The following is an 18,130-nucleotide window of genomic DNA, read 5'->3' as shown; positions in this document are numbered from 1 at the left end:
TCACATTGTGGATAAAATTGTTTAATATATAATGAGGGCTAGTGGATACGTATGAGAGGAAGACCAAAGGAAAATCACGTTGACTATTATGAATGCAATAATGATGTCTTTAAACTGAAAACAAATAAAGGAAGGGAAAATTTTGCAGCTGGTGGTATCTTTTTTACAGACTTCTTAAGGCACGTCACCTTTTCACTAACCCCTAGTACATTTATTGGTGATATCCTGTTCCCTTTAAGTCTTCCGCATGAAGATTGTTGGTTCACCTCTGACTTACTAGCTTTCTACAAATACACCAAATACTGTTTATCTTTGGAAAAGGCTAGGATTTCCTGTCATGAAAAAAAAATTATTAATATTTTCTTTCATTTTCAGCAAGCTTAAATATGTGGACTGAAAAGTGCAGTGCTTTATTAAAAATTAATGAACTACACAGTGCATAGCTATCAGACAACAGCTGTGGCAAAGCCTTTTGTTAGACAGTAGAGAAAATAAAGGGAAACGTGTCAAATATCAACCATCACACTGAGAAGTTTATCACGCACATGCCCACAAAGTATCTGTAAAGGTAAATAAGAATCAAATGGAATCCGTAAGCCTCTTGAGTTAAGATTTGAAGCAAAGGCAAAGAGAAAGGAAAGGAATACTTTTGTCGGGCAGGGCAAACATCTAAAAGCTATGGAAGTATGAGTGAGTATGGCGTGATCCAAGAAAGCAAAGTGATCAAGCATATTCGAACTGAGGGTTCGTGTCACAATATATTGGGATATAAGGTATCCTTTTTTTTAAATTTTTTTTCAACGTTTATTTATTTTTTGGGGGACAGAGAGAGACAGAGCATGAACGGGGGAGGGGCAGAGAGAGAGGGAGACACAGAATCGGAAACAGGCTCCAGGCTCTGAGCCATCAGCCCAGAGCCAGACGCGGGGCTCGAACTCCCGGACCGCGAGATCGTGACCTGGCTGAAGTCGGACGCTTAACCGACTGCGCCACCCAGGCGCCCCAAGGTATCCTATTAAAATCACTACTAAACGTATCTTGAAGGGGTAACTAATAAATTATTTAAATATATATTTATTGATCTCTGTATGTGTATAGTATTCTATTTTCCGGGATAACGTGGTGAGCAAAACATACAACAGTTGTGCTCTTATGGATCTTATAATCTAGTGGAGGGCGATGAACACAAATAGCAAAGAGGCAAAAGAAAGAAAAAAGCAAGATAATTTCAGATCGTAGGTGCAATGTAAAAAATAGTGTAATAGATCTTTAGGGGCGGAGCTTGGGACAGGCCCTTGTGTTCATTTCACTGGACAAGTAAATGCTGCTCTGAGAGTTAAGGCAATCAATCTGTCAGCATAGCCCTTTATTGGAAGCAGGATATTTGATTATCCGGATTGGTTGAATATACATTTCAAAATAAATTCTATCATGTATTTATCCTCCAGCTCCTCCTAGTGGCCATTTTCTTTTTCTCTCTGCTTTTATCTTTAGGTCTTTGATGCCTGCGGATTTAATCTTGACTTTTCTCTTTCCCTTTTTGTAAATAGTGTTGAATGAATTTCCATTTTGCCCATTCTCTAAATACTATCCAATTAAGACCCCTCTTTAAAAGTGTTCTCTGAAATGGGCACATAATATGTGGGAATGGAATGATCATTGAAGAGTGGAGTTAGAGTATCTGATTGTGTAAACTCTATTTCTTTTAATGTATCCCAAATCAACAATACTTCCATATTTAATACGTGCCTCCCCTTATTTCCCACAATGAACAGTACAGTCTGGGGGATTTAATTCATGTGACAGCAACACGAGAAGTCAAAGTTGATTCTGAGTTTTGGGCTAAGTGAAGTTTTCATTTACTGAAATGGAGAAGCATACAGTGACACAGCTGGGAAAGCACTGTTTATTTTTTTGAGGTGTTAAGTTTGAAACTCCTATAGCATATCTAAATAAATATTCCAAGTCGGACCTGGTGTCTGGACTTGTACGGACCTGGTGATCAAACCCTGGCCTGAAGACATAGGTTTGGAGATCACCTATGTATGGCTGTCAATATCCCCGGATGAGCACAAACAGGACAGAGGGCCAGGAACTGAACTTTGGGCCACAGCAGTATTTTGAAGTCAGATAAGGAGGAACCAGCAAATCTGAGGGAGTATTAGGTAGTGAAGTAGAAAGAAAAACAAGATAATGGTGTCCTGTAGAACAGAGTATTTTGAATTTTTTTTTAACGCTTATTTATTTTTGAGACAGAGAGAGACAGAGCATGAACGGGGGAGGGGCAGAGAGAGAGGGAAACACAGAATCGGAAGCAGGCTCCAGGCTCTGAGCCATCAGCCCAGAGCCCGACGCGGGGCTCGAACTCACAGACCGCGAGATCGTGACCTGAGCTGAAGTCGAACGCTTAACCAACTGAGCCACCCAGGCGCCCCTAGAACAGAGTATTTTGGAGAAGAATTTTAAGTTAAAGGGAACAACCAATTATATCAAACACTGCTGATAGGCCGAGCAAAATGAAACTGGGGAAAGAGTCACTAGATGGGTTAATGTGGAGGTTGATGGTGATTTAGGAATGCTTTTGCAGATAAAGTGAGGGGAAAAGCCTGATTAAAGTGGATTCAGGAAAAGTAGGAAGAGATAGAAGGTATACAGAGCTTTTTGAACTCCTTTGTTGTTAAAAGAATTCGAGAAAGGGGGTTATTGTGTGTATATTTGTGTGTGGAAGGGTGAATGAAACCTTTTTTGCTTATTTTTAAAATGGGGGATAGTATATCCTACGTGTAAATTAAGGTGAGTGAACCAGGAGAGATGAAACAAGTTAAAAATCTTTGAATACTAAGATGGAATGGATTCAAGTATGTATAGATGGAGATTGACCATGGATAAGAGTTTGTACAATTTGTACAAATGGTTGTACAAATGGATAGTGGTTGAAAATGATATTGTTTGACATACAGATACGACTTTCTTTCCTTCCTTCTTTCCTTCTTTCCTTCCTTCCTTCCTTCCTTCCTTCCTTCCTTCCTTCCTTCCTCTCTCTTTCTCTTTCTTCTTTCTTTCCTTCTGTCTTTCTTTCTTCTTTCAGTATATTTGGTCAGTGGAACAGAGGAAATGTACTTTTGATGTTTATATTTTCTCAGGATAAAAAGAAATAGGTCATCAATTGAATTTGAAGAAAGAGAGAAGAAATTTGAGAACTGAGAAATGAGGAACTGGGAATAATCTTCTAGGAAATTCACAGAATAGATTGGTTAGCAACCACGCTAAGAAGTTATAATTTAAAAATATAAAATAAACCCAGTTGATACCGTCACAGTCAGCTTTGTATGCAAGGGGGAGAGTAGGTAGAGTTGAATTTGACCAGGCTGCATCTTCCAGATGTGTGTGATCAATGAAGGAATAAGCAATGAATTTGTAGTTGTACGTGAGGAAATGATTATTATAATTGACCCTCACAAATGGCCCAAGTCAGAAAATGGGAAAAGAGACATGAGCGATTCATGACAAAAAAGAGGTGGTATGGTCACCAAACTTGATATCCTCGTGGGCATCAAAGCACTGAAGGCTATAGAATCGCCACAGAGAGAGGGCTGGAAAGATAAGAGGTGGAGGTTAGAGAAGAGAATTTCTACAACAGAAGAATTAGAGGAGGTGCTTATATTGGCAATGAAATTGTCAAGAGTAGCCGAGTGCTGCCCAGTAGGATTTTCTGTCATAATGGAAGTGTTGTATATTTGCTGATGTGTAAGGAGTATGACTGAGGAAACGAGTTTTCATTAAAAATTTTTTTCTTCATGTTTATTTTTCAGAGAGTGAGAAGGAGAGCAGGAGAAAGGCAGAGAGAGAGAGGGAGTAAGGTAATCCACAGCAGGCTCCGCACTGTCAGTGCAAAGCCTGATGTGGGGCTCGAACCCACAAACCATGAGATCATGAGCCAAGCCGAAGTCAGATGCTCGACTGACTGAGCCACCGAGCTGCCCCCCTGAGTTTTTGCTTTCATTAATTTAAATTTAAATAGTCACGTGAGACTAGTAAATACAATATTGGAGAGCATAGTTTTCAAGTATGATCACGGTGGGGGGATGCCAGGTGGTGTAGTCGATTACCGAGGTTATTCCGGGAACTGAGAGTCCAGTATATTGGAATTATCATCTACATAGATATTGGAATCAGTGCTAATCATGACAAGAGTCGAGATTTAAGAGATTCAAGACTATTGAAAAAATGGTAAGGAAATGAGGAGAAATTTTGCATATGACTATAGTAAGGTGTGGTATATAATAGCGTAATCTGTCAAAATGAGCTAGAGAGATGCTGGAAGTTTTGAGGGAGATAAGTATAAACAGTGGTTTCTAAACTAATACAATTATAAAGTAATAATAGATAATAAAGCCTTTTAGCATCATAATAGCAGAAAATGTGTAAGACGTGTAACCAATCCTTTTTCTTTTTTTTTTTTTTAAGTTTATTTATTTGTTTTGAGAAAGAGAGAGAGAATGGAGGCGGGGGGAGGGGGAGGCGCAGAGAGAGAGAGAGGGAAAGAGAGAATCCCAAGCAGGGTTTATGCTGTCACCAGGGAGCCTGACAGGGGGCTGGATCTCAAGAACTGTGAGATCATGACAGAGCCAAAACCGAATCAGATGCTTAACCAACGGAGCCACCCAGGCACACGGATCATTTTTCTTATAGAAATTATTAGCCACCAAGTGGGATTCCACATCACGGTTTTAAAACCCAAGTATAATTTCATATAATACTGTAAGAGGTTAAATGCTTTCTTAGGGAACTTGAGGGTATGAAAGAATCAGGGCAATGAAAATGAATATTCAGCCTTTGCAGAATGTGGTGAAAGAGAAAGACCAAAGGAGAGAGAGAAAAACATCCTGAGTTTTCGTTTTTGTAATCACCTGTTTAATTTAACTTTTCTTCGTATCGATGGCCTCTGCCTTTGCCTGTTACATAGAATAGTAAACAGAAACGTAAATTTGTTATTTACTTCTACATTTTTGACAGGGGAGTTTAACTGATTATGACTCAGAACCTCGAGATAATTGTTTTTTTGATTGAGCATTGCATCATTTTGAAAAAACAACAACAACAAACCAAAGAACGGGAACAAGAAATATATGTGCATTCGTGTGTTTAGAGATCAGACATAAAAGTTTTTGAAGAATCATTAGCTTCACATTGTCTTTCTGCAACCTATCGGATATTCATTCACACCCATGAAATACGGGCAGTTTATTCTGGAGAACTTTGACAAAGATAATCTTCACACAGAGGTGGACCTTGAAGGTTCTGGATCAAGTCCTTCAGCCATTTGAAAACAAAAACCTACACCAAAACACCCCCCACCAGTACTGTTATGTAATCTTTTCCTTCTTACCCCAAAGGAAATTTTAGAAGAGATTTCTTAGTTCCCTTGCTCATATATAGACCCCCAAAAAACTTTTTTTGGGGTCCTGTGTGAGTTCTCTCTTGCTGCTTTAGCAAATTCTACAAATAAAGCAGCTTAAACAACGCAACTTTAAGGTCTCTCAGTTCGGTGGGTTATTTATCTGACGTGGATCTCACGGGGGTAAATCAAGGCTGTCAGCGGGGCTGTGTTCCTTTCTGAGTGCTCTGTGGGAGCACCCGTTTCCTTTCCTTTGCCTCTTCCTTGGTTCCTGGCCCTCCTCCTCCACCTTCAGCTAGCAATGTTGTCTCTCTCTGCCCAAATCTAGGAAAGGTTCTCCACTTTGAAGGGCTCGTGAGCTTAAATTGGGCCCGGCAGGTAACGCAGGATAACTTCCTCATCTCAAACTCTGTCACCTTGGTCACATCTGCGATCCCTGTTGCCATGCTAACTACTCTATTCAGAGGTTCTGGGGAGGGGAAGGTGCACATCTTTGGGGGAGGGCTGTCATTCTGCCTTCCACAGGTTCTCCACAACAATTATTTTTTCAAATATAAATTAATGAATTTTTATAAGAAGCGATGATGGGATTAGAAGTAAATGTCGTGCCTGGAGTCTGATGCCGATGAACTAAATGACCAACCGTAGGTGAGAGGTGCTGTTTTTTTTCTCATGTTCTTCCAGATAATAGCCAGAACACTTGCTATATCAATTGTCTGCTTTGGGGCCCCTGGGTGGCTCGGTTGGTTAAGCGTCTGATTCTTGACTTTGGCTCAGGTCATGATCTCACAGTTGGTGAGATGGAACCCCATGTTGGTCTCTGGGCTGACAGCACGGAGTCTGCTTGGGATTCTCTCTCTCTCCGCCCCTCCCCCACTCTCAATCTCAAAATAAATAAATAGATTTAAAAAAATCGTCCACTTTCTTGCTCATAGGATGTTGTTGAAACAAAGTATCACAGTGAAATCTTTGTGCAGTGGGTTGACTTCGGTTTTACTGGAAACACCTTTTCAGGGCATTTTGAGTCCTAAGAAAGAGAACATAGAGCTTGGTTATTTTATCAAGTTATTTTTAAGATGAGATGTATATAACTTGTAGCTCAAAGAGGCTTCAAGGCGTAAAGATTCTCTAGAGATTCCCCATTTGCAGTGGTCCCCGTGACTACCCAGCACTGTTTGTTCTTCCAGTTGCCCCAAACTCCAGTCTTCAAAATTTTCAGACCTGAAAGATGGCATCTATTCTCTAGGAGTTTTAGCTGCCCCACAACAACGACTGTTGGCTGCCCGCAGGTTAAAAACCGACTGAATAAACAAATTAAAAACAAAACCAAAAGCACCACACCATGAGCCAGCCCTTTTGTCCCCAGAATCTGCCTGCTTTCTTTCACTATCCCGGAACTTCTGGTAGTTGCTTTTTAAATCTTGTCCTGCGTATTAGTTGTTATCTCCAGAGGGATTATTCTGTTTGGAATTTAGCCATACCAGAGGGACCTGTCATGGGTACGCAGTTTTAACAGCTATCAATTTCTTCTTTATGTTCCATTGCTAGTACTGCCACTCTCCCCTTTCCACAATCTGTCTTTCTCTGTCACACACACACACACACACACACACACGTATTTCTTAAAACAGCAGCTAAATGTGGTTGGTCTTTACGTACACAGCTTTTTCTGTCTTGCACGGGTCTATCTGATATGAGTGAGTATAAACCAGATCCAATGTCTTCATACAGGCTTAGCTGGTCTTTGACACATGTAAACACGACAGTCGGACCCTTTACTGAAACATTCAGATCCTCTACCTGAGGATCATGGGAATTCCCCCAGGAAACCGCCATCCGGGCTCTGCTTCCAAGTACCCCTATTGCTTCACAAGAAGCAGTGCAGAAAGAACAGATGGATTGAGATCTTTTTTATTCTGGTTTCTAAAGAGAAAGGTACTTGACTTCTCTTTCTACACACACACACACACACACACACACACACACACACCAAACAAAAACGAAAACAAAAAACAAAAAACTGATTGTCATTCTGTCCTTACAGAGCGGCGGTGGGGTGTGTCTTGGGTCAGTAGAGTGTGTTTATAAAAGCTCCCAGCCTTGAGAAGAACACCCTGTTCCTGAGCCTGAAGACATTGCAACATTAATTGAGTAATTTATAGTAGCGCTTTCTTCTACAATGTCTGAAGAAGTGACTTACGCGACACTCACATTTCAGGATTCTGTTGGAGCAAGAAATAACCGGGACAGAAATAACCTAAGGAAAAGAGGTAGGAGTTCAGAGACAGCAAGATGTTGACCTTGGGGGATGCACAGGTGTTAAATGCTTTGAGGTTGATGCTAAGGAGAGGTGTGCTGCAGAATCTCCGAAACGGAGACAAAGTTGTGGGATGCGTTAAGTGGAATGGATGTTCCCAATTTGGGGGAGAAAACATGTACCTTCCAAGATCTCTTTAAACGTGTGGTATCACTATATTTCTTGAGGCTCTGTGCCATAGTGAAACATATTGGATACGAGAGAAATCGAATCTGGGGATTAATGGATTTCTTTTTTAAAGTGAAGTCGTGATATTGATACCTTGTGAGAGATGCCAGGCAAATATTCTTTTAGAAGTCAGATGGGAGGCTTCTAAAATAGAGAAAGTGGGGGAAATTTCTCTTTTCAAAAGTACAAATAACTGAAGAGAGGAATGGGAAGATGAGTGAGTCAGAAACAGACAGGAGATCATTTCTGTTTTAGAAGTTTAAAAAAACTGTTTTTAGAAGGTGGAAATTCCCAGTATAATTCGTACAATTGAATCAATAATAACAGTATCTGTATAGTATTTTATATGCATTATATCATATTTTTCTCAAAATATAATTGTGAAGTAAATGGAATAATATTAGCAAAGCTGAGGCTGAAAAAAACTAAATGGTTTAGCCAAGTTCCTACAACTAGTATGTGGAGTCCAAACTCAGTTCTAGTCTTCAGCTCATTCCCTTATCCCTTGTTGGAAGAAATATAAATCTCTGTGGTCAGGAATCCAGGTTAGTATATCAGACTATATTCTTAATTTTCAATAATCTGTTGACAGTTCAGGTTGTTGCCCAAATCATCTGATATATAGGAACTACTTTCTCCTCTTTGGATTTGTTTTTAAGTGTGTGTGAGTGTGTGTGTGTGTGTGTGTGTGTGTGTGTGCACGCGTGCCTGTGCGTGGTATTAGGGCGATATGCAAAGAGGACGGGAATAGGTTTGTCATGGGGTCTAATAAAACTGGTTATACATTTTCGTTTATTTGTTTGTTTAAGTTATAGCTGTAATCCTTGAGATAAAGGAGTTGTGGTTGTGCTGTATGTGACAGTGCACCTGGAAATTTGCATTAATCGGTCTGAAAATGTTGGGCTAGATGCCGTTAGATTCTGAATAAAGAAATATCATAGATTAGACTACATGTTAATTTTGCCTTTCATTCAGTGTTCATTCATTACCTACCAGATGCTAAATAGAATGTAATTGATAAAAATAAAGTCCATAATAATCCTAGCCTTGGGGAGGTTTTGTGACCTCAAAAACTTGAAGTCTCCCCTATTGTCCAGATCATCCAGAGAAGCATTTTTCACCACATCTCATACATGCATTTGGTAACCTTTTTTTTTTTTTTAATGTTTATTTATTTTTGAGACAGAGAGAGACAGAGCATGAACGGGGGAGGGGCAGAGAGAGAGGGAGACACAGAATCCGAAGCGGGCTCCAGGCTCTGAGCTGTCAGCCCAGAGTGCGACGCGGGGCTGGAACTCACAGACCGTGAGATCGTGACCTGAGCCGAAGTCGGACGCTTAACCGACTGAGCCACCCAGGTGCCCCTGCATTTGGTAATCTTAAAGAAGGGTGTTCAATGATCTAAAACACAAACCTAAAAATTCGGAGACACTCTTAAAGGGAAAGAGAATGGTGGGAAGAGAAGTGGGGGAGCACTGATGGTAGAGATCTTACTGCACATCATTTTAGGTATTTTTGAGAAAGTAAAGACAGAAATAAGAGGGAGATTTTAGGAAGCTGGGGAAGCTTCCTAAGTGGGAGAAATAAAAACTCATGTGCAACTACAATTTCTCTGTTGGCTTTCTTCAGGGTGTCCAGCTCCTTCCCCCATCTGGCGCCAGGCTGCCCTGAGTCTGTTAACTCTTTGTCTGATGCTGCTGATTGGGCTGGTGACCTTGGGGATTATGCGTAAGTATATTTTCATCGAACCCAAGAAAGGTGATTAGGAAACACATTTGTAAACTATGCAGACTCAGGTTTGACAATATTATATGATCACATCTCTTTCGTTCTTCGAAGTCTCTAAGCTCAACAACCGAAGGACAGACTTTATGATTATGAGGATTTGGGAAATGGATTTGATCCATTTCCTCTTAATAAACTAGACTGGATTATGAGCACGGCTTTTGTTTTTCTCTTTATTTGTTGGGATGGGGAGCTTCTTTCCTGCATAGATGCACATCTACCTATTATCCCAGTGGTGACCACTAGAGAGCCAACGGAGGTGGACTCAAGGAAAAGCGTGCCGTTTCATTCACCCCAAAGACTTAGTACAAGACTGGCTTAATCTGCTCACTCAAGACCTTGCTAGTGTAGAAACAGCCTGCCTGCTGGAAATGAAAAAGAGATAAAAACAAAGAGGAGAAGTTACCTGGGGGACCTTACCCTGTATATAGAAAGTTGAACCACCTCTGTGTAACAATGGAAGCTCCAGTCCCAATCACAATAGCCCCCCAAAAAAGAGTATTCCCTTGGTTCTGACCCATCCTTGAACCGTCAGGGTCGGACAGGATAGGGAGTTGTGGACTAACATTAAGTGGAAGAACATCCCGAGAATACACGCTGTGTAGGGTGTCGTTAAGTATATGATGGACAGAGCAGTATTCCCTTTCAGGGGACTTGCAGGCAAGAAAGTTTGTTTTCTGGAGGATGCTAGCACCTTCCATGCTACTTTCTTTCATTTTTGCATGTGGAAGATTTCATGGGTAATTAGAATTTAGACATACTGGCTTGAACATTTAACCAGGAGCTAATGACGTGGCTTTAGCCTTTTTTCTTTTTAGCCTTCTTTCTTTTAGAAAGAAACATGATGTTCTAGCAGCAGTAACAACTATTCAGTAGCCAGTCATTAGGGATTAGCAGTTGATCTTCTACAATGATGTATATTTTAAAAATGAAGATGCACTGATGCATATTCATTGGTTCACTATAGACGGGTGAAGGGTTTTTTTTTTCCTGAAGGGCAGTGTCTCTTAAATTTATCGTGACGATGAATCACCTGAGGTGCTAATTAAAGAGGCCGATTTTTTATGGATCCAGGGCCAGAAATAGTCTAGTGTGGCATTAAAATCTGCATTAAAAATGTTTATTTACTGGGGCGCCTGGGTGGCTTGGTCGGTTAAGGGTCCGACTTCGGCTCAGGTCATGATCTCACGGTCCGTGAGTTCGAGCCCTGCATCGGGCTCTGTGCTGACAGCTCAGAGCCTGGAGCCTGTTTCGGATTCTGTGTCTCCCTCTCTCTCTGCCCCTCCCCTGTTCATGCTCTGTGTCTCTCTCTGTCTCAAAAATAAACGTTAAAGATTAAAAGAAAATGTTTATTTACTTATTTCAAGAGAGAGAGTAGGGGAGGGGCAGAGATAGAGGGAGAGAGAGAATCCCAAGCAGCCTCCCAGGCTCCACACTCTTACTGCAGAGCCCTGCACAGGGCCCGATCTCGGGAACCATGAGATCATGATCTGAGCTGAAATCCAGAGTTGGACACTCAGCTGACTGAGCTACCCAGGTGCTTCTAAAATCTGCTTTTTTTAAAAAAAAAAAACAAATATATGGATGATTCTGATAAAAGTGGTCTTCACACCATACCTATTGCCTTAAAGGATTCTGTTCCCATGAAAACACCAATTACATGAACCAACTCCAAATAGGAAAAAAAAAAAACACACTAGACGAATGGCAAAACGGCATTGCCCTAGATGAAATAACAAAGATATATAATCATTAATTCATTCATTTAATACAAGTATAATCAGATGCAAAATCTCAATACAATTATAAAGGATGAGTTCCAAACAATTTGGAATAGCAAGGCAATCGTGTGTGCTTCGTCCATGATGCTTCAATTATTGGGAGCCACTAATACATACGACATGATGTAAGAAATATGGCTGTGTTAAAAGAATTACCTCTGGCTGAGAATAAGAGGATATGTGAACATGTATCCTATTATGTCTTGGAGTTTTGCAGACATCTCATGAAATTAACTCAGATTCAGAGAGATTAAGTCAACTGCAAAAAACCATCCACCAACAGCAAGATAACTTCTCCCAGCAGCTGAGCGACTACAGGAATTTTCCCACCGAGGAGGAGCATCTCAAATCCCAGATCTCCAGTCTATTGAAGCGGCAGGAACAGATGGCCATCAAGCTCTGCCAAGAGCTGATCATTCGCACTTCAGGTAATCAGGACCTACCGTCAGGTCAAATCTGTTGCCCCAGTGGGCACTGATCACATGAGCCACCTTGCAGTATGAGCAAGTTATGTTATCCAAAGACTCCTAATGATGTCGCCCTACATTTCCAGGGGACAAGGGAAGATAGGAATTTATTTAACATTTCTGAAAACACAGAGGTGAATTTGGGGAGCATCTTGCAATGATCCCAACCTGGATTCTTCAGCCTCTTAATGTGTGAACCATTTTTAGGTGATGCTGATGTTATAAGAAGTTAAAAGTGTAGCTGGTAACTCTGAGGCCAGAAGACTGAGCCCTGGAAGGAGAATTTCGATCACTGTTGCCCCAGCCCATAATTGGGGGTGATTTCATTTTCACAGGCTCCTAAAGCGGTATGTTTTCAGAATGCTGGGTCTCAGACCCTATCGTCAAGTTCAATTACTTAGTTCCCAAATCCTTTCCCAGTCACGCCAGGATTATTTAATTTGTGCTAATGGGTGTAATTTCTTTTTCAGACCACAAATGCAATCCTTGCCCTAAAATGTGGCAATGGTACCAAAACAGCTGCTATTATTTTGCAACAAATGAGGAAAATACCTGGATTAACAGTAGAAATAACTGCCTGGACCAGAATTCCACCTTGGTGAAGATAGATAGCTTGGAGGAAAAGGTCTGGCTGAATTTCTTTCCCTGGTTATAGACATTATTCATATGATGGAAAGTAAATACATGGAATTTCTGACTCACACAGTGGGAATTCGGGCATTTTGAATGAGAATGAATATCTTAACGTCTGCAAACCAGAATGTGGCTCTCCCATGATATTTTCCCCGTTGTCTCTCTCAGGATTTTCTGAAGTCACAGCCATTACCCAAGTTTTCTTTCTTCTGGTTGGGCTTATCATGGGATCCATCTGGAAAGAGCTGGCTATGGGAGGATGGCTCCATTCCGTCTCCATCCTTGTAAGTTTCAACTGTCGGGGTGATGGGGGGCGGGGGGAAAGCAAGCGAAGAATACTAAGAAATGGAACACTAAGAAAATCAATGTTAACTGTAAGAATTATAAATCTAGATACAAAAAAAAAGAGTACAATGTACGAAGAAAAGAGAGCTTCAGGAAAAACTATTGAGAGCAAGACTACCTAATTTCATGTATGTGACAAACTCATGGCAAAACACGGAAGCTTTTCTATTAGTTGAAATTTCTTCTTTTTAATTTAAAAAACAAATAATACACTTTGTTTGAAGCAGTTTATAAATATTAGCCCTGATAAAAGCACTGTTATAGTCCTATTTAGGGATGAAACAATTGCCATAGAGAGATTAAATAACTTGCCTGAGGTCACTGAGCTCCTAAGTGGCAAAATCAGGACCGAGTGCTGTTGTGATCATGACCTTGGGCTCTCTGCTACCCTGGCTGCCCAACACTTACAGTCCAGAGGGTGGTGTTTATCATGGACATACATTAACACATTTATTTAAATTCCAATTGTCAACCACTTTCTAACAGCAAGTATGTCTAAATTGGCGAATCAGTTTAATAATTAGTTTTTTTGATGGAATTTACCAATTAGATTATATGGCAAATGTTTTTCATGACTTAAAATGAGCTGAATCCTCACCTTCAAGGTTTTGAGGAAATATTTAGTGTACCTATAGAATACATGATACTTTGAAAATTACAGTTTTTGCAACTATTTAAAGTTGTGAAAAAATAGATGTCAAAAATATGTCAAGGAACACAGTCTTACAAAATTCTCTTAGTGATTACAAATCAAATATTTTGAGGAATACAGCTCATCACAACTATATCAAGACGATACAGTTGTATTTGTACTTTTTTAAAAAAATTTTTTTAACGTTTGTTTATTTTTGAGACAGAGAGAGACAGAGCATGAATGGGGGAGGGTCAGAGAGAGGGAGACACAGAATCTGAAACAGGCTCCAGGCTCTAAGCTGTCAGCACAGAGCCCGACGCGGGGCTTGAACTCACGGACCACGAGATCATGACCTGAGCCGAAGTCAGCTGCTTAACCCACTGAGCCACCCAGGCGCCCCACTGAGCCGCCCAGGCGCCCCTGTACTTTTAATATAATATGTGGTATTTGTACATTACGTGAAATGTAAGGTCATTTGGCACATTTCTGGGTGTGGTGGGTTTTTTCTCCACCTCCCTTCCCATCAAGTTATTCACCCATTCACCTCACTCCCGTTTCACTCCTTAATGCATGTTGTCCAAATTTCCTTTTTTAAAAAAAAGTTTTAATGTTTATTTATTTTTGAGAGACAGAGAGAGACAGAGAATGGGCATGGGAGGGACAGAGGGAGAGGCAGACACAGAATCCAAAACAGGCTCCAGGCTCTAAGCGGTCAGCACAGAGACTGATGCGGGGCTCGAACCCACGAACCGTGAGATCATGACCTGAGCTGAAGTCAACCAACGCTCAGCCGACTGAGCCACCCAGGCGTCCCGTCCAGGTTTCCTTAAACTGAGTTATAATCACTCATTTTCCACCAAGGGTACTGTGCTTCAGCGGTGGCTCCCCACATTCCCTGAATAACAAACAATGACAGGTCTGCACTTTTGTCCCCAGATATATGTCATCTTTGTCCATTTCCCACCATTTTGTCAGGGTGGGACACACCATGACAATTTTGCGCTCACTAATGACCACTACCAGTCATATTAAATCAACTAGTCTGGTTTCACCCAAATACTCACGGCGACGAGCATGTGCAAAGTAATAAAAACACAAAGATGAGAGTCACTTCTTTGCAAATGGAGCCATATTGGGCATGAGATGATTACACACTAATCCGGAGTGTTGCTGCTAGACTGAGGGTTTATAGAACATGCCACCGTACCCTGGGAAGTGCCATTGTTTCCATTTTGGGCTTTACGAAGATGAGTCCCTTCTCCCAAAGGACTTTTCATTATCCCAGGCCCCTCCGCTCACTCCCGGTTAAAATATGGAGGAGATGGTCCCTGCAGCAAGGTGGAGAGTCTGACGTCACTGATGCCCTGAGACTGTGGCTGTTATCACGTAAGGTGCTGGGACTGAGCTTCTGAATCACACAGCCGTTTCCTCCTGAGTGAGGCTAATCTCAGCAAGCGCAGAAGCCAAAAAGAAGATTTAGTAAGCCCGGCCCTGAAGCCAGAAAAGAACACTGCAGTTTATGCAGATCATGCGAGTAAAAAGGCACACAGGAGGTTGAGACCGGCTGAGCATGATTTGTAATGACGTTATTCAAGGGTTACCACCAATTCCTTACGGAGGAAATAGGGACAGGTATCAGAACCACATCTATGTAGTCACTTATGTTCTCCCTTAACCCTTATCGTGTTCTTTCTTCCTCCTCCACACGTGGGTGTATACATATATACATAACACAAAATTATATATACACAAAATTATATTTGTGCATAACAAAATGCAATAAATGTCCACCCAGAACGTGATTTCACTTGTCTGTTTTCCTTCATAAAGTTCCAAAGTAAAGAAATCCTAGTACTTCTAATATCATATGTGCTGGGTAGTTTCTACCACGTTAATGGAGAGGTTACAAATTCTCAACCCAGAACTTAAGTATCTTGCTTAAATAATTCTACCTGGGATTATGATTAACTTGAAATGAAAAACTCAGATATGCCAGCTTGAAGAACTTTGATACGTTGTGGGGGCGCCCGGGTGGCTCAGTCGGTTGAGCGTCCGACTTCGGCTCAGGTCATGATCTCACGGTTTGTGAGTTCGAGCCCCGCATCGGGCTCTGTGCTGACAGCTCAGAGTCTGGAGCCTGCTTCGGATTCTGTGTCTCCCTCTCTCTCTGCTCCTCCCCCACTCACACTCTGTCTTTCTCTCTCCAAAAAAATAAATTAACATTAACAAAAATTAAATAAAAAAAAAAGAACTTTGAGATGTTGTGGAACCAGAAGTCTCTCAAAGTTCAGATAGATGGCTTTCGGTAACTGAGAACACTGAATTGTGATCAAATTTCAAATATGAAATTTGTCTTTAATTTTAAATGGATGACTTTCCAGATTCAGCCCTAGAGAATACACCCAGATCAATGGATCCAGAGGATGTGCCTATTTTCAGAAAGGAAAGATTTATCTTTCCCGCTGCAGCGCTGAAATTTCTTGGATTTGTGAGAAGACAGCTACATTAGTGAAGATCGAAGATCTGGATTAATACGCATCTTCCGAACTCACCAAGACGTAAGGGACTTGTGATTACGTTCATGTGAAGAAAGAGAAGGCTACCCGACCACAGCCAAAAACATGAAAAGATGACTGTGTACATAAACTATCAGGCAAATAAACTTCACGGAACATCCTCTGCTTCATCGTCTGATGGCTTCTGATCTGATGTTCTGGTGACTGCTGGGGACCTCGGGAGAATAACCACTGTATGGCCCTGTTATTCTATCTCAGCATCATTTCACTGAATTTCCTCCCTCAAATAAAAGGCTCTTTTCCTGCTCTGTCATCACACATGCACAAGTGCACAGGGGTGACGTTTGAATATTTAGCAGCCAGCAGCCCTGGAACAACATTCAGGAGGCCCCGTTGTGACAGAGATCTGGGGGATTCTGGGATAGGGGTGCTGGCGGCTAGGGCAGCAGCATTATACCAACTGATTTGAAAATATTTTAGTATCTTGGCAAATTGTTTGCTCGTACCCTTAGTACGAGCTTTGTCATATAGGTGGAGTAGCACATCATTTAGTATTTATACTATCATTTTTTTAGATCAGTAATGTTGAGGTTATTGCTTGGGTAATCTGGGTATTAGAATTGTGTGAAGATAGTAGAACCATTGTGTTCTATTTTTCAGAACTTTCCTGCGGCATAGCTGGTCAGCGTCCCTGCACGGTAGTCGCCGAACATCGTAAATCTAGCTTGAACGTTTTTCTGGGACAAAATTGCTTATTCGGTGAAGGAGATGGTTTTTACTTGCTCCTCATATAATTGTGCAGCTGCGTAGAGGCTCGATAGAATGGTAAACTAACCCACAATACTGATCTGGCCAAACCAGAGATCTAGAATTCACTGGAAAAACTGACATGATCAGAGTTCTGAGCTAGGTGCATTTCAGACTACTTTGACAATCCTTTGAAAGAACATCACGCTACATCCAGTAGCCTTTTAATCTCTAAAGATTTAAAATTGAGAGCTGATTGAAATTTTACATAGGCACTAACAGAAACTCTAGAACAAAGGAATCAAAGTCTAATGTGAAAATGTAGTGAAAATTATGAGCAAAATATACGTAAGCACAAATTTGGAAACATAATTATTTCATCATAGTTCAAGTGAGCAGGCTTTACTAATTATCATACAGGACTGAAACACAAGTCTAACACAGATTAAAAAAAGCAACTTTACTCTTTTATTTCTTTAGTAGCTTTCAGTCACTGTCATTTGCACAAAGACAAAATTATTCCTCAAAGGTCAACGCCTCTGCACCTGACTCCCACACATTTGAGTTTTTCTTTATTCCCCTGGGAAAGATCATTTCTTCTTTTATTCCTCTATTTCTAACCATCGAAAGATCTACTATTAGTGTTAAAATATCTTTGTTGGTTACTTTGTTCCTATCAGGAGGTTACAAGTTTCTTCCCTGGTGTCTTGTACCTTTTAACTCTTATCTCCTGTGCACTCTGACTTTCACCCTCACTGAAAGAGGACGTTTCTGTTTCTGACCTCACAGTGGCTCTGGAATTTCACCAGATCGTATTGCTCATAGACATCTCCCCGCTTCCCTGCCATCATGATGTCGTCCCTGGCAGCCTTTGCAGTGGATGAGTAAACCCAAAGGTCTGCTGGAAGATCCTCCAACCCCTTATGTCGGAATAATTTATTCCTTGCTGCTTTCTGATACCTTGGCTTATGTTATGAGACATGCCATATGCCAGGAGTCAATCTCTCTCTCTCCCCACTATTGAAAATTTCTGGGAGATATCACACAACACACACACACACACACACACACACACACACACACACACGTACTGTCAAAAGTCCTGGGGAAAGGCCATGGTTTGTATTTATTTTGGATAACTGTCCTTCCCTCATTGAAGAGTTATGTAGTTTCCAAAGCTGTCTTCGTGTAAGATTTATACAGGCAGTCCCCTTAAAAGGACAGATTCCTGGGCTGCACCTCAGGTCTAAAGACTTAGAATGACTGGAGGGCAGGACTGCGGAATCTGCAAGTTTCACAAACGCCACTGGAGATACTTATAACTCGGCCTGGATATTCG

At 41.1% G+C, this 18,130-nt stretch overlaps 1 protein-coding gene across 1 annotated transcript; it reads left to right on the top strand.

Annotated features, from left to right (window-relative positions):
- The first annotated feature begins 7,488 nt into the window (after positions 1–7,488).
- On the top strand, positions 7,489–16,362 carry CLEC12B (C-type lectin domain family 12 member B). Its single transcript, XM_015061795.3, has 6 exons — positions 7,489–7,668; positions 9,513–9,611; positions 11,659–11,877; positions 12,387–12,541; positions 12,718–12,833; positions 15,910–16,362. Exons 1-6 carry the CDS (start codon positions 7,578–7,580, stop codon positions 16,058–16,060), a joined length of 831 nt encoding a protein of 276 aa, XP_014917281.1. The 5' UTR covers positions 7,489–7,577; the 3' UTR covers positions 16,061–16,362.
- The last annotated feature ends 1,768 nt before the right edge of the window (positions 16,363–18,130 follow it).

The sequence above is a fragment of the Acinonyx jubatus genome, chromosome B4 (genome assembly GCF_027475565.1).
Source record: "Acinonyx jubatus isolate Ajub_Pintada_27869175 chromosome B4, VMU_Ajub_asm_v1.0, whole genome shotgun sequence".
Taxonomy (NCBI): domain Eukaryota; kingdom Metazoa; phylum Chordata; class Mammalia; order Carnivora; family Felidae; genus Acinonyx; species Acinonyx jubatus.
The sequence above is the reverse complement of the archived record's forward strand: the minus strand, read 5'-3'. Positions and strand labels throughout refer to the sequence as shown.